At 39.5% G+C, this 18,089-nt stretch overlaps 1 protein-coding gene across 1 annotated transcript in view; it reads right to left on the bottom strand.

The window, feature by feature from the left end:
• ELAC1 (elaC ribonuclease Z 1) overlaps positions 1 to 15,922 on the bottom strand; it is a 167,462-nt gene extending 151,540 nt beyond the window's left edge. Inside the window, exon 1 of the mRNA XM_044082119.1 lies at positions 15,610 to 15,922. Within this exon, the coding sequence (XP_043938054.1) occupies positions 15,610 to 15,766 (157 nt within the window). The 5' untranslated portion in view covers positions 15,767 to 15,922. The remainder of the gene's footprint in view (positions 1 to 15,609) is intronic.
• Between the last annotated feature and the right edge of the window lie 2,167 nt (positions 15,923 to 18,089).

Below are 18,089 nucleotides of genomic sequence, written 5' to 3'. Positions count from 1 at the left end.
ACAATTTTAAGAACATTCTTAGATTGCTAAACAACTGAGTAGAACTTCAAGCAGCAATAAATGGATAATTGAAAGTTCCCAGGTGGAGGATAAAAAACTGCAACATTCATACAATTTGTAACAGTCATTTAGCTACAGCAACCAACAATTCATTCAAGAAGCAAAACCATTCAGTGCCAATGCAACAGGAAAACAGTTTAAAAAGAATAAAATCATACCACATGCTTCACTTCATAAATGCACAGATTTCTATATTTTTAACCTTTTTAAAGACACTACATGTCAGACAAAAGTCCAGACTCGTAAGGCACGAGTCATTGAAGCAGTTCAACAGTCAGCAAAGAGTAACAGTGCCACAAGCATTTACAATATCCTAAACATGGACTTCATTCCACCAAATACCAAATGTCAGGATGCTATAAAATGCTACAGAAAAGCCCCAAAGATGCCACTTTGCAGTAAAACATACTACTTACTTTTCTTATCTGCTGGCTATTGCTGCTGCATCTGTCTGCCTAATGGACAACCCTAAAATCTGTCCAATTCAAAAGGTCAAAGCTGCCACAAGCGCTATGCAGGCACACAACAAAAAGAAATGTATTTGCATGGCTGTACAAAACGTGCCCTACTGTTACCAATGGAGATTCTGTCATTGCCATAACAGGTCAGTTTCGCATACTATTCCCAAAGGGGATATCATCACTGCCATAAAAGGTCTGTTTTGCATTAGAAACCATCAGTACTTTGCAAAGCAGGATAAACCTGCCTGCATATGGCAAACAGGTTTCAAGCAGTATCAAAGGATGGTAAGACTGGGCTCCAAGAAGAAATCACCAGCTTACAAGGTGCTTTAGTTTAACCACTTTAACAAAACATGAATTTGAATTTCAAGGTGCAGATTATACTAACAACCATTTACTCAATGCAAGACTGCAGTGGCAACAATGAATATAATTCTATAACTAATGTGCCACTGAAGCCTTACCTAGAACCATGTATGCAGTTCAGGATGGCCTACGAAGTTTCCCCTTCTCAGCCATTACCTTGTCATTCTACTTATACTTGTTGGCCAGGATATTCAAATGAGCTCAGAGACCCTTTTCAGTAAGGGTCCACAAAGAAAAAGTTCCACATTTAAAAGTGAAAACAGCAAGTGATATAAAAGGGCATCATTACTGAAAAAACAGTAAAAATGTGTAAAAAAAATTAACTGTTAGCTACAATTTTACATATCCTTTAAAAATGTAGAACAGAATACATTTTACATATAATATTGTTGAAATAATATATAGACAGAAAATTGGTAGTAAAGTAAATGTCTGTATGATGAAGAAGAAAAAGGTTGTGTTATCAAATTTAGAAATATAATAATGTTTGACTCTAGTTCCTCACTAGACACATGCAACAGCTGTAAAGGCCACAAAAGTACCTCACAAAGAGGATCCTATTAAACACATGTCCTACATGGACAGACTCAAAAAACTCCAGCTATTCTCTGTCTCATATCGTCTACTAAGAGGCAATCTCTGCTTGACTTAGAAAGCCATGTCTGACCCAGCTCTGTTAGAAATGCTACATCTAAAGAAATCCCAATCCCTCCGCACCACACCCTCCAGAGACCTCAACCTCATTACCACAATCAACAGAACATGCTGGAGGGACAGGTTCATAACCCAAAGACTGCCCATGCTATGGAATAGACTTCCCATACATGTCAGGCAGAGCACCTCACTGGTCCTCTTCAAGAGAAATCTTGATAAGTGGATGAGAAATAGAAAGTTCACCTTGGGGAACACTCCCCAGTGCCTCTATCAAGTACAGCCAATGAACTAACGTCGGCCAGTATGATGCCAGGGCACTTCTATGGGCTAGACTTGTAAAGGCTCCAGGGCAATTAGGCTAGTACACAAATATGAACCTATGAATATTAGGTTATACAGTAGATGTAAGCAACAGTATACTCAGAAAAAAAATAAACAGAGTTTCTTGGTGTCTAACACAAAGGCCATTATATGGCAGTTTGGTGCAATGATTAAATCTATGTACTAGTAAACAACAGTCCCTGTAACAGTGTTGGGTTTGATTCCCACAGTTTCCATTTGCCTACTATGAAAAGTCTAAGCAAGTCACCTAACTAGATATTGCTCATGGGTAGCTCCCGAAAAGGGGGTTCTTTGGTTAACAAATGTAATTTATGCGATTTATTACAGGCTGTTCTTGAAGTATGTTAGATATTTTTGTCATTTTTAGAGAAAGAGTTAGTATTAGAGTCTGATCAAATTTTACATAAAACCAAGTTCCACACCTGTGCTATGGCTGCTGAGAACAGGGAATCCTCATTAAAATCGGCTTAGTTCTAAACTGTTTAGTTTCTTTATAGAGATAAACATATGTGAGTTTAAGTTGTGAATTAGTTGTAAGCATGGCCATTTCACTTGATGGTTCAGGTTTGTTTAATTACATTTTCTGTAAATCGGTTAAGTGAGGTACAAGTAAATTGTTTTAGTGGTGATCAAAAAATCCAAGAAACATTATTTATATCTAACAAAACTGTAAGGTATAATCTATCTTAGCTTTGTTCAATTCTAAACTGTGTGCATTCTATTATGGTTCACTTATTCTGTCAGATGGTACCCCAACCTCAAGATGTTATTAGGGTTTCAATATCTTGTTCAAAATGTTTGTCTACCTAAGCTTTGTCAATAATGGTAGTTTGGAGAATTAGTTGGTAGAAGCCAAATAAGCTTATCATACTGTATTGTTCTGACAGAGTTTGACACGTTACTGTACTCAAAATAGTCAATGTTAACATCCCTCAAAATAAAGAAGTCTTGTTTTACATTTGAAATAATCCTCCAGTGTATCAATGGTTTGAGGAAGAATTTGGTGGGGTGTAGATTGCTACAGTGTACTGTAGTTTGTTCGCTTATCTGAACAACAGTTAACAGTACTTTTGATATGGCAAATGTAAGTATTGTTACATACCTCAACTGAATTTTAAAGCCAATGCTTCCATTGTCAGATCTAAAACCCTGAAAACATGTGGTCAGATTTTCAATCTAGATATTTTGCTTTACTTACAAAAGTATTCGGAACTTATGCTACACCAATTAGAGTCATTTTTTTATGTTTTGCTGCTATGCTAAGGGTGATTTAATTGTCAATGAGAGGGTACAAAAATTTACTAGGTGCCTATGTGTGATGTTCAAATCAAGACTCTCAAAGGGGTTCCTAGTAGGGAGTGTGCATCAAGTTTCAGCACTCTGCCCACTCATACTGATGATGGACTACATTTCAAACAGATCAGAGGGAACAGATCAATAAAGTTGCTGTATGCTGATGATGTGACACAGCATTACAGGCAGACTCTGAACAAGAATTTCAGGAAATAAGGAATGGAATGCAAAACTGAAGGCACAAAGGATGAAGAAGAGTACAGATAAGACTGTTATAATGGCAGCAAATGGCTGAACACTAAGATGGAAGGGAAACAGTGGAACAGGTTAACAGGTTCAAATATCTGTGAGGGGAGGTTGAGGAAAAGGGAATTCTGAATGAGTGGTAAAAGCTAGACCCAAAGGGGCACAGTCAAACTGAAAACAGCATTGGGGTATTGTGATAGAAGAATGGCATTGGGGTATTGTGATAGAAGAATGTCAAAGAAGCTGAAAAGTAATGTACACAACAGTGGTGTGAAGAGTACTGCTACATGATACAGAAACCCGAACAGTGAAGGCAGAGCAGTTTAAGGAACTAGAAATGAAGTGCCTGAGATGGGTGGCAGGATGCATACTGTGGGACAGATGATGAAATGAGGACATTACAGCAGAAGCCCAAATAGCTCCGATTGCAGAGAAGCTCAAAGAGATGAGAGTACTGTGGTTCAGGCACCCATGCAGGAAAACAGAAGACATTCCAGTGAAGATTTGGGACAGACAGGAAAAAGGCAAGAGGAAACAACAGCATTAAGCAAAGAGATGGATGGATTGTGTGAGAGAAGACATGTGACAAACAGGTTTGACTGTGAAGAAAGTAAAAGAAAGCTAGTGAACTGAGAAAGATGATGAAAGCTGATGTGCTACCCTGACCCCATGTAGAAAACGTGAAAAAGAAGTTTTATGATGATAATTGTAATATATGAAGTTAATAACAACAACAACCAGGAAAGTGTCTACAAAAGTTAAGACAAACTAACAGCCTTAGGGCTAGCATAACAATTAAATAATTATGAAAAATACAAAATCAGCTGCGGTGCCCAGATACAGCAGCAAACTGTTTTAGTTCCTCTCCAGCAATGAGAAGAGCTTTCTAAAAAGCAATGTCGCTGGCACCACACTGACCTTAGTTATAGGCTTGAGGGCAACAGTCCTTGTTTAGTACTAGCCACAGCTATACAACGTTTTAGATACTGACCAGCCTGGAAGGGGCTAGCCCAAAAGAAATTCTGCCAACACCACAGTGATTTTAGTTATAAACAGGAGAGAAGAAGCTCTCATTTAGCAATTAACTGATAACATTTCTTGCAACTATCAGTAGGATCTCACAGGTATTAACTGAAGTCGGGAGAATTATGGTGACGGTGTGCATCGCAATGAAGCTATTAGCTGAAATGGATTTATTTTGATGTCTATTAATGTTTATTTTAATATACCGCTATCTTAAAGCACTGCAACATTTTCATATACTTTAACTATTTTGCTAAGAAGAACAGTTTGACTTTAAGAGTTCATTAGAGTAATCAAATGGTAAACATTTCTTGTAATCATTTAACCTTGAAAGGAAGCTAGGTGCTTTGTACTTGTAGAAGACAAGTCTGCTGAAAGAGAAACACATAAAACCATGTCAAGAGTAAAGCATGAGAACTATCCTGCAGTATGCATACCTTGTTATCTGTTTAATCCTTTCAGCCTTGGAAACGTGTTTGCGTTTTAATCTAAAGTTGAGAAAGGTTTGAACTTTGTATGAACTGTTTTTTTTTAATTTAATATATAAAAAGAGTTCTGAGCAAGAAAACCCTACAGAAAAAAGTGACCAGAAACTTGTTGAAATTACGCCATACAATGACACCTGTATGTCTGCAGTTGACCAGCATACTACTGAAGAAGAGCAAAGAAAAAGTATAAGAAATGCTATAGCCTATAATGCAGAGGAATTAAAAGCAAAATCAAAAGGATGCCCACTTGCCAAGTTGCTCCCTAGACAAAACAAAAGTGTAAGCACTGTCATCCTGGGAATTAGTGAACTAAAATAAACTAGAAGGGGCCATTTTGCATCACATAATCATAGCACATTCTACAGTGGAACAGAATCTTGCAGAAAAAATAAAAGTATCGCTCAAAATTAATAAAAACGGTGTCAAATTCAGTGCTTGGTTACAACCCAAAAGTGATAGTATGATCTCAATCACACCCCAAGGCAGGTTGTTCAAGCTTAAACCCAAAATACAAATCCTAGAAGGATGAAACAGATCAGTTTCATGAAGAGTGCAGTAACTTATGAATAGAACACCAAAAGATACTCCATTCATCATGGGTGACTTTAATGGTAGAGGAGTAGTAGTCTGCTAACTTTTTACTCAAAGATCAACTAAAATAATGGGCAAGTTTGACCATGGAGTACAAAATGAAGCAGGATACAGAAAAGTAGAATTCTGCCCAAGTTAATTCAACAGTTATCACAAACACCCAGTCTCAATATCCTAACAGACATCTTTACACAACTATCACCAGATGACCAATACCACAAAACTGGACTGACAACATCGTTAGTCAGAAATGGAAGAGTTCTAGTCAGCAAAAACAAGACCCGGTGCTTACTGCAGCTCAGACCATCAACTCCTTATTGCAAAGTTTAGAATCAAATACAAATAAAAACTTTTAGGCCAACAAGACACGAGCTTAACAATGTTCCATACAAATATATACTGGAGGAGAAGTAAATATTTAAGGAATTAGTCCTGGTAAGCAAATAAAGTGACTACTGTACTGTAGAGTTACTCTGTGGTTTCTTTGACATCATTGTAATAAGTGGTTTTACTAACTACTGAGTGAGGTTTGTGATGGTGTTCAGAAGGTTGGAACAAAAAATATTGCAAATAGAAAACAGATTAAGATAAGAAGACAAAATGGTCATTTTTGAAGGCTTTAGAAGTGGTCCAGGAAAGGAAGCAAGCAAAATGCAATAAAAATGGGGAAAATCCTTCAAAATGAAAGCAGAGCTTCACAGAATAGTAAGACAAGATAAGGAGAAATATTTAATCAGCAGTGCAATGAAATGGAAGAGGATAAGAGAATGGTAAAGACAAGAAGTCTGTTCAAGAAAACTGACAATTTAAATGGAAAATGCCAGGTAAAAATGGACATGACTAATACAACGATGGGAGGCATCTAGCAAAAGTAGATGGTATTAAGGAGAGGTGGCAAGTACATACAGAAGACCTATGTTAAAAGGACCCTAATATCAATGATACATTTATACAATGTTATACTCCCTGATTTAGAGCCAGACATCCAAAAGACTGAAGTTAAATGTACCCTAGAAAGCTTTACCAATACCAGGACTGCAGGATATTTAGGAATTCTAGCTAAATTTCTTAAAATCCTGCAAATGTATCCTGTTGCAGTATTACTTGTAAATTGCAGCAAATTTGGAAAACATAATGGCTGTCATGGGATTAGAAATGTCAGTTTAAATTCCAGTTCCTCATAGGATTGAAAAAATGTCTGTTTAAAATCCAATCCCCAAAAAGAGTGCTCAAATTAAAAAAACTGCACTTCTTTCAAATACTAGCAAGGTAATGCAGGAGACCCTGCAAGCTGACTCCAACAATATATGTAGCGGGAGCTGCTAAATTTACAAGTTCATATGAAAAGGGGAAGAGGCAACATAGATCAAATTGCCAATAACGGACAGACAATACTTCTAGTTTAATGGATGGATAAAACCTTTGACTGTGCAATCCACTACAAAACTTCTTTGAGAAATGAGGATACTAGCTCACCCTAGTTTCCTCTTGAGGAATCTGGATGTAAACCAGGAAGCAAAAGTTAGAACTGAACACACAATAACTGACAGTTTCCAGACTAGATAAGAAATGCAACAAGGCAGTTTACTGTCACTGCACATATTCAATTGGTACTATACATGTACAGTACCAATTAGTACTACACACATTTTATATAGGTTCATAGGTTCATAGGTTCATACTAGGCTATCTGCCCAAGGGCATTTATAAGCCTAGCCCATAGTTATGTGGCTTTCGCCACCCCTTTAGTTTGAATAAAAACTATGCCTATCATTTTGCTGTGCCTCTGTCAAGCAGTGACGCTGAAGTAATCCCTGGGGTATATCTGCAATCTCCCATCCATTGGTCAAGATTCCTCTTGAACAAGACCAGAGAGGTGCTCTGCCTCACATGTACCGGGATTTTGTTCCACAGCATAGGGAGTCTCTGGGTGATGAATCTGTCCCTCCAGCACGTTCTATTTATAACCGTGTCAAGGTTTAAGTCTCCGCCCTTGTGGTTCTGAGGGATCTAGATTTTTGAGGTGAAGCATATTCATCAAATCTGGGTTTGACATGGCCTTATATGTCAGGCACAGGTCACCTCTGAGCAAGCGGTATGAGACTGAATAGAGCTGGAGTTCTTTCAGTCGGGCAGCATAAGACATATTTTTGAGACCCTTTATCCTTTTGGTGAGGAACTTTTGGGGCCTTTCAAGCTGCAGCAGGTGTCTGGTCAGATACATTCGAACGGGCATTGTACTCAATCATAGGTCTAATAAGTGATGAGTACAGGGGACGATGACCTCCCTTGATCTAGATGTGAATCCCTTCATGATCAGGTGGGTGATATAGAAGGTTTTCCTAACTACTTTAGCAACATGAGTGTCAAACGAAGGCTACTGTCAACCTGGGTCCCCAGATCTCTGATGACTTTTTCTGTGCTCAGTGGATTGCCACCTATATGGTAGCTAGGGGTAGCCTTGTTTTTCCCAAAGGGTATGACTATGCATTTTTGGCGTTTAACTTCAGGCCATGGCTCTGGCACCAGTTATCCATTTCTGTGAGGCCCTTCTGGAGGATATCTGTGTCAGATGTGTTTTCGACTATGGCCCAGTTTGCAGTCATCTGCAAACTTTGTCAGCCATAACCCTCCTGTGTTTGCTTGTACTTCAGAAAAGTAGATGCCGAACAAGAGTGGACCCAGGACTGAGCCCTGTGGGACACCACTTGTGACAGGCTTTGAGTCTGACATGGCTCCAGCAACTCTGACCCTGTGGGTTCTGTCACTTAGCCAGTTTGCAACCCATCTTGTGATGTATGGGTTTACATTCAAGCTGATGAGTTTTTCGATGATACCTGAGTGGGGTATTGTGTCAAGGCCTTTGCCAGGTCGAGGTAGGCTGTATGGACTGCCTTTCCTCATCAATGGCCTTGGTGACTGTCTCGAAAAAGTCAACCAAGTTTAAGAGGCAGGATCTGCCTTTGACAAAGCCAAACTGAGTTGGATCCAAAGTCTGCAAGTTCCCTATGTCTTTATTTATGAGTTCCATTATGATCCTCTCCATGGCTTTGCAGATAAGGCTTGTCAAGCTAATGGGGCGGTAATTTCCAGGGTCTGTGGAGGCACCGCCCTTATGAAGTGGGACCACAGTCGCGTGCGCCACTCCTTGGGTACGTATCCTGAGGTGAGGCTAAGATTAAACAGCTGTCCTAACTGTGGGTTTAATTCCTCATTGAGTTCATGAAGCACACAGCCGGGGACACCATCCGGTCCCATGGATGCTGTGTTTTTGCCTTAGTGAGGGCAGTTCTCACCTGGGCGTTGGAGATGTTTGGGGGCTACAATCCTCTGGAATAGATATCTCTCCTTTTGGGGAGGGGAGAAGTTTGCACTGAACCTGTCAGCCAGTATGTTGGCAATGTGTGTAGGTTCAGTAATTTTCACATCATTTTGAACTAATTCTGAGCATATCTGGGAGTTTCCTCCTAGGTTTCTAACATAGCTAAAGAAGGCCTTATGATTCTCTTTAGAGTCCTTGGCGATTTTTCTCTCAAAATTTGCCTTGGATGATTTTATGAGAGCTCTTAGTTTTTACTTATAATGATCAAAGGTGTCTTACCTTTCAAGGATTTTGCTCTATCTTGTAGTAGCTTCCTCCTTTTGTTGTAGAGCTTGTTTATGGCTGGGGTCCACCAGACTGGACGCTTGCCTTTGGTACAGAGAGTCTTAGTTTTGTTTGGGATTGCCTGATCCATGCAGTCCTGTAGGTGCTGGTAGAAGGCATTTGTAAGTGATTCAGCGGTTTGAGTAATGTTTACCACTGGCTCAGGGGCCTTAAAGGAGACCACACTAGTTTTTAGAAGTGTGAAATCGGCTTTTGAGAAGTTTTTCACTGTGGTCTTTTTGTTTCAGGTGGGGCGGGATGAGGACCTCCAGCGAGATTAGTTTATGATCTGATCTCACCAGTGAGGGGTATACTTCGGTGTTGAACATTTTGATCCCATGTTCGTGATGATGAGATCAAGTATGTTTTCTCCTCTTGTGGGGATGGTGACTAGTTGTTCCATGGCATTTGAGTTTATGAACTCCAGGAATCTTTGGGTTAGAGTGTTCGGGCTTGAGTAGTGTTCCCAGTCTATATTAGGGTAGTTAAAGTCACCTAGTATGATGGTGTTTGGAGATACATTTATCCCTCCAATGTTTTCAGGAAGGCCATGTGAGGTTCCTGAGTTTGAGAGGGTGGCCTGTAACATGCTACAAATTGCAGAGCAGTCTTGCCTATGGTTAATTGCACCTGGATGGTCTCCGATGCATCATGCGTTGCCACCAACCTTGAGGTGTGGGTGTCCTTTATGAATATGGACACCCCTCCTTTCTTGGTGTTGTCCGGATTTTGGGGCCGGAACGCATGATATGAGGTGAAACCTGTTAGTGCTGGGGTGCTCTCAGGAGCCTTGAACCAGGTTTCTGTCACAGCACAGACATCGATGTTCTCCATATTGAGAAGGGCCTCGAGTGCGTGCATCTTGAGATTGAGACTTCTGGCATTGAGCAGCATTACCCTTAGTTTTTTTCCTTTTTGGTGTTCTAGGGTGGTAGGTTTAGAATTTGAGCCTTGCCTAAAAAAGGCACTATGGGGGTATATATATATATATATATATATATATATATATATATATATATATATATATATATATTATGCGAAATGCAAAGGTTAGATGAATTAGATGCCAGAATCTAAACTGCTAGTAAAAATATTAAGATTCTCAGACATACAGATGATACCTCTAGGATGGATAAAGATCAAGAGGAATTTAACAGCCTGATGATGAAGGTGAAAATAGAAAGCACTAAAGCCAGCTTGCTTCTCAACATGCAAACAAAATATGGCTACGTCATCTAGCCTGACTGATTCTTTGCAAATAGATGGAGATGAAATTTAAAGATTTGTTTCTCGAGTGGAAAGCTATGGCACATATGGATAACATATTAAACAACAATGCCATCACAATATCAACAAAGTTCAACATAGCCAAAAAATAGCTTTCCAGTTACAACATACGGCTGTGAGGTTTAGACTACTAGAAAGGTTGAGTGCCAGTAAAGTTATAATTTTGAATTGTTGTATTGTTTTGAGAATTCCATGGACTGCAAGAAGATCAAATCAAGTCAATCTTCTTCTTCTTTCGGCTGCTCCCATTGGGGGTCACCACAGCTGATCCTCTGTTTCCATTTCTTCCTGTTCTCTGCATCTTGTTCTGTCACAACAACTACCTGCATGTCCTCTCTCACCACATCCATAAACCTTATCTTAAGCCTTCCTCTTTTCCTCTTACCTGGCAGCTCCATCCTTAGCATCCTCCTCCCTATATACCCAGCACACCTCCTCAGCACATGTCCAAACCAAGGCAATCTCACCTCTCTGGCTTTGTCTCCAAATTATCCAACCTGAGCTGACCCTCTAACAAACTAATTTATAATCCTTTCCATCCTCATCACACCCAATGTAAATCTTAATATCTTAACTCTGCCACCTCTAGCTCTAACTCCCGTCTCTTCACAAGTGCCACCATCTCTGACCCATATAATATAACTGGTCTCACTACCATCTTGTAGACCTTCCCTTTCACTCTTACTGGTACCAGTCTGCCACAAATCACTCCTGACACTCTTCCGACCCACTCCACCCTGCCTGCAGTCTCTTCTTCACCTCTCTTCCACACTCACCATTACTCTGAACTGTTGATCCCAAGTATTTAAACTCATTCACCTTTGCCAGCTTTACTCCCTGCATCCTCACCATTCCTCTGTCCTCTCTTTCAATTATTCACATATATTCTGTGTTAGTCCTGCTGACCCTCATTGCTCTCCTCTCTAGGGTCTCCTCAATCTGTTCACTACTCTCACTATAGATCACAATGTCATTCGCAAACATCATAGCCTATGGGGACTCCTGTCTGATCTTATCTGTTAACCTGTCCATCACCACTGGAAATAAGAAAGGGCTCAGAGTTAATCCTTTATGTAATCCCACCTCCACCTTAAACGCATCCATCACTCTTACCGTAGACCTCACCACTGTCACACCACCCTCGTACATATCCTGTACCACTACTACATACTTCTCTGCCACTCTCGACTTCCTCACACAATACCACAATGCCTCTCTAGGCACCCTGTCATATACTTAGAATCTCTAAGTCCACAAAGACAAAATTCAACTCCTTCTGACCTTCTCTATATTTTTCCATCAACACCCTCGGAGCAAACATTGCATCTGCAGTGCTCTTTCTCAACATAAAGCCATACTGTTGCTCAATAATCATCACATTCCTTCTTAACCTAGCTTCCACTACTCTTCCAATAACTTAATGCTGTGGCTGATCAATTTTATCCTTCTGTAGTTACTACTGCTCTGCACTTCACCATTCAAAAATCAGTACCAATACACTTCTCCACTTCTTAGGCATCCTTGCACTTTCCAAGATTTCGTTAAACAATCTAGATAAAAACTTCACTGCCATCTCTCCTAAACACCTCCATGCTTCCACAGGTATGTCATCTAGACCAACAGCCTTTCCATTCTTCATCCTCTTCATAGTTGTCCCTACTTGCTCCTTGCTAATCCATTGCACTTCCTGATTCACTATCCCCATATCATCCAACCTTCTCCCTCTCTCTCATTCTCTTCATTCATCAGCCCCTCAAAGTACTCTTTCCATCTGCTCCACACACACTCCTCACTTGTGAGTATGTTTTTCTCATTATCTTTTATCACCTTAACCTGCTGAACATCTTTCCCAGCTCAATCCCTCTGTCTAGCCAATTGGTACAAGTCCTTTTCTCCCTCCTTAGTGTCCAACCTTTCATACAACTCACCATATGCCTTATCTTTCGCCACCTCTCTCTTCACCATACTCCTCATCTACTTGTACTCCTGTCTACTTTCTTCATCTCTCTGACAATTCCACTTCTTCATCGCCAACCACTTCCTCTGTATACTCTCCTGTACATCCTCCTTCCACCATCAGATCTTCTTCTTGTCCTTCCTCTGTCCAGATGTCACATCAAGCACCTTTCTAGCTGTCTCCCTTACCACCTCTGCTATGGCTCCCCAGCTATCTGCTAACTCTTTACTGCCACCCAGTGCTTGTCTCAACTCTACCCTGAACTCCACCTTACAGTCATCATTTTCAACTTCCATCATTTGATCATTGGCATCAAATACCAAGAATCAAATGATGGAACATTGGAGCACTCTCCTCCTCCTCTAATTGCTCGCCGTCATATTACAGACTACCATCCTATGCTGCCTAACTATGCTTACCCCTGTCACTACTTTGCAGTCTCCAATCTCCTTCAGACTGACCCTCCTGCATTGGTCATCATCCACCTGTGTGCATCATCCTCCACTCCTGTACGTCACCCTATGCTTCTCCCTCTTCTTAAAATATGTATTCACCACAGCCATGTCCATCCTTTTCACAAAATCCACTACCATCTGACCTTCTGCATTCCTCTCTAATACTCAAAGAAATAAATCAAGACTTCACTGGATGGGGTTGTCAGTAAAACTGAAAACTAAATACACTGGCCATGTAATGGCGAATACAAGACTCATTAAAAAAAAGTCATGTTCTGAAAGATCAAAGACGAAAGAATATGGGATGGAAAATGAGAAGATGGGCAGACATCATTACTGAATAATAAATATGCATCTGCATGCATTTAAAGCAGCAGTTCTTAATAGACAAGCCGCAGGTATTAAAGTCACCACGGTCAAAACCAGTCAGACTCCACTAAACAGCAACAACAAAAAAAGAATGAGTAGAGAATTCAAAGACTGGTATCTAAAATTAATATAATTCATATGATATGATCATATGATTCTTACAATAATTGTGTTTTCATGTAACCTCCTTGTATTTTACAGAATGTCTTTTTTGGTCTCCCTGGCCTCCGATGAAAATGGGATAAACCCTAGCATACCTCTCAATGCAAGAAATCTGGACAAAGCCAAAAATAATTGGGGGGTGGGGGGCAACAGTCCAAAAAGAGAGACATAATTTACACATTGCTCTTATTAAATTAGAAAGTAGTCAGAATAACAGGTTTTGATTCATATCTGCTTTTTCCTGAAGGATATGAAGTCTGAAACTCAAATGTCTGTCATTATTTAATGACTTCAATCCTCAATGACTTTCCAGAAAACCACAAGTTTTATGAGGAGCACACCAAAAATATTAGGCAAAAAAGGCTTTGTATTACAACATAACCCCACCGCGATTTTCTTGCAGGAATGGGCGTGTCCTACACCATTTACAGGACTGAGTGACAAGCCATGCAGATTATACAGTGAGACAGTGAATATCCATTGTGAATATTCATTCTCTGGCCATTTTTAAACACAGCCTTCATGCTTTTTTATGTTCTCTTTAATTACAGTTATTGTAGCTTTTAGTATACGATATGCAAAACAGCGATTAAATAAAGTTATCCTCATTTTCTGTCCACGGTGGTGGTGCTGCGGTAGCGTTGTCGCCTCACAGTAAGACGCTGTCCGGTTCGATTCTCAGTTAGAGCATCTTCTGCGTGGAGACATGCGTGAATGGGCGTACCTTCATTGAAGGTTGTGCGTCAGGGCTGGTAACTCGGCACGTAAAAATCAACTACCAATCATTAGCGGACCAGAGTTCCGCTGTGGTGACCCCTAATTGGGAAAAGCCGAAAGACACAACATAAGTGTACCATCGAAAGCACCGCAGGTCCTGGGAGTCTGACTTGCTTTGTCACTTTGTACTTAACCACATACTGTGTTGTAGTGTAAGAAGCGGGTCAGAAGGGCAGTATGGACGCAGTATCCACAAGTTCTCATTTTGCAGTCCATGCCCATAACCCGTGCACCCCCCCCCCCTTTCTTTGGTTTAATACTGCTTTTGCACGGGGGCAAGCCCCCCTGCACCCCCCACCTTTCTTTAAAAATTTTTCTGGAGATAAAGCAGCAAGCACTATTCTGAGGCAGTGGGACAATGAATGCATAAAATAAATGTAATAAAAAAGACCTCCCGAAGAGTCGTGACCCGCACCTTTACAGAATACTAATTTTAAGTCTGTGTAATAGTTTTTATACCTACAGCATATTATGTGTTCGCACTCCAGCCCTTAAAGAATTGTAATTCTCAGTGCAATAGTGTAATAATTTTGTATAAATGCAGCACATTCTGTGTCCCTTTGCGTAGGTAAATCTTTGGATCGGTACATTTGTAAATACACGTTCTGCCAAATTATTTAGTCTAAGATGTAATCGAAGCATTTTATCACTGCAAATTGAAATGCTGGTGCCAGCAAATATGGGAGAAAAGTTTGTACTGAAATAATTACAGTGTTTAGCATACTCATCTTGCTGGTGAGACAGAGCAAGATGCCGATGACAGGAAGAAATGTAAATAGATGATCTGCTGTGGTGACCCCTAATGGGAACAGCCGAAAGAATTAAAAGCATACTCATCTTTCTGAGGATAGTATGTTTATTCAAAGCACTTTTCAAAATAAACGTCATAAGGAAAGTGCTGGGCGGGGTTTGGGCGGTCCTTGCTACTGCGCATCTGACGGGGTAACGTTCTAATACAAAGCCGGCAAAAAATTGTATACTCTGCAAAAATCTGGAAAGTTCAGAAATAGGAACCCTAGCAGGAACTTCCCGGTAAACAAAGAGAAATAAATAAATAAATATTGGGGACGTAAAAAGACAGGGATGAACACTAGCATTGGTTAATTACCTGTAGTGCTCAGTGTAATTAATTTCCTTAATTCTCTTTTTGAATGGTTCCCATAATTTCCAAAGGATCTTGTTAAATGTGTCTTGGATAATGTAGGATTCTTGCAATTAGAGGTGGAGAGATCTGCTTAAAACGCTAACTCATTTCCACAAACTAGCACTTTAAAAAGACACTGACATTTATGGCAACATCTGGTACGAACTAAACAGATACCTATTGTAAATTAAATAAAACACTAACATTTGTCTCCAGACTTTTGCCAGTTAAGAAAATTAACGCTAGGTCTTCGACATTCAAATAATCCAGTCCTGCAACTACATTCACCTGCTTTAAGATGACTTTTCATGAACTGAATTTGGGTGCCTTCTCCACAATCAAACAACCAGCACTCGCCTTCAAATCTCAGGGCAATAGCAGAGGCACCTCTACTGGGCGATGGATAAGCCGCTCCCGTCCCAAGAAATGTTAGATCAGCAGACATAACTTATAAACAACGTAATCACAGTGATAACTTTTACAACAGACACCACTGACGCGTTAAGACTCGTAAAGTTAGTATTAGATTGCGTCACTAAAAGCCTGCAACCAACGTGACCATATTATGGATGTCATATTTGCTGCCACGCAAGAGCTTACGTCTAGCGAAAACGATCTTCTCCATGCTTTTTAGCACTTACGAAAGGACGTATTCTAAATTAGACCTGTTAGTGTGACTTTTTTATGTATTTTTTTGGACTGGGCTGTTGTTTTCTACTGTTACTTATTTTACCTCGTATTTTCATCCCGTCATTCAGAATAAAAATCTTGGGGAGATTACAGTCAAATTAATGCCACATATTACAGTGTTGTTTTTCTTATTGCTCGGAAAATATATACTGATACAAAAGTGTTGTACTTTTAACATGTTAAAGCGAATTAGAATAATTAAAAAATATTATGTATGTTGGGACAATGCTTCGCCTCCTCCCCATTATCTTTGGCGTTGTCCGTAATTCTCGAGTAATGAATCTGATAATTTTGATGGGACACGTAGCTCTGATTAATTTGGAGAGAAATACGAAAAGCAAGGCAGAGCAATAAAATAATAAATCTGTAGACAAACTAGTTGCTGTATCTGTATATTTGTGTAGGTTATAGAGGTGATGAGGTAAAAACAGTGATGTGTAATCAATCTTCAAGAAAATCTCCTGGAACAGATGGTATTCCTGTGGAAGTTAGGAGAGAAGAAAGTGATAATGATCTGGAAGATTTTGTTTAACTGTATGTTAAAAGGAGGGGAACCACCAATATCTTGGAAGAAAGCTGTGGTGGCTGTATTACCTAAAGATGGCAAAGACCCTTCAGACCCGGCTTCATATAGACCCATTTCAATTTTAAACCACAAGTATAAAGTGTTTATGTCTATACTAGTTGAAAGAATAGCAAAGATGTTGCCAAAAATGATAGATATGGATTAGTGTGGTTTTACGGAGATGAGCCAAACATTTGACAACATGAAAAGAACAATGATGCTCCGGAGGGAAGCAGAATATAATAAAACACCTCTCTTGTTAGTGGAGTCTTGATACTAAGAAGGCATTTGACAGTAAACTCAAATTTTATGGGTAGGGCATTTGAAGCATTTGCATTTAATGTGAATTAGAAGGATATATGAAGGATTGGAGGCAAGAATTAAAGTGGGAAGGTTCCTCTCAGATAAGTTATGTTTGAACAGAGGAACTATGTAGGGGTGTACTCTTTCCCTTTAGTTGCTTTATATTTAAAGCCATTTTTGTCAAAGAAAATAAGGGACTCAGAAATACAAGGATATAATTAGTATGGTAATCAAGAAAAGTTGGCTTTATTTGCAGATGGTATTATTTTGTACCTGATAAAGCCACTAAAGGACATCTCAGTGTTGTGGAACATTTTAAGTCTTTTCACAGTATAAAATGAATGAAGATAAAACAAAGGCTATAGCCATAAATTAAGTATCCAGACAAACTGGTTCAGCAATAACCATCTTTATGTGGACAAGATGAAGTATTTAGGAGTATGGATTAAAAAGCCTTCTGTTATGGCAGCTAGGGGGTATTTAGGAAGAGAATAAACAAAAGATAAGACAAACTGGAAACTCTTACTTATGGATATGGATAGTAAGATACAAGCAGTGAAAAAAATTTAGTCACTTTAATGTTTGTATACTGGTCAGGCATACTTTTATCAACTGAAGGTGAAGTTGTGGACAATAATTAATAACTAATAAAGAATTAAAGGACTGTACCTGGGAGAGAAAGAGGGCAAGAGTTAAGTGGGATAAGCTGATCCTTCCAGAAGAACAAGGTGGTTTAGGTTAAACCTATTTGAAGGGATATTTTAGAGCTACACAGTTAAGACTCACATACATAACACAAGCAGACAATTTTAATTCATAGTGAAAAGGGATGATGATGAAGAAAGGGGGAATTCAAGAAATATATATATATATATCGAGAGAGAGGAGGGGGTTGGATCAAGATCTTTAGGGAGAATAACAACCAAAAACAATATTATATTCATAAAGTAGCAGAAAGTATTCAGAGAACTAACCCAATATGAGAATGGAAAAGGGAATTTTGCTAGTAGGGATGACTGCAAGTAGGGGTAAATAAGCAAGAAGGGGTTGGAATTTACTGAAGAAACCTGGCAAAGGAACCAAGATATTGGGAGCAAATAACTCAAACAGGAAAGGTAATAGTGTGGGATGAGACCAAGAAGACATCTGGATTGCAGGCTAGAGTCTTCCCTACCAGAGTTTGATCTCAGAGTGCAGACAAAGAGAAAGG

This window comes from Protopterus annectens, chromosome 1.part1, assembly GCF_019279795.1.
Source record: "Protopterus annectens isolate FY-2018-M chromosome 1.part1, PAN1.0, whole genome shotgun sequence".
NCBI lineage: Eukaryota > Metazoa > Chordata > Ceratodontiformes > Protopteridae > Protopterus > Protopterus annectens.
This window is presented reverse-complemented; position numbering and strand designations above follow the sequence as displayed.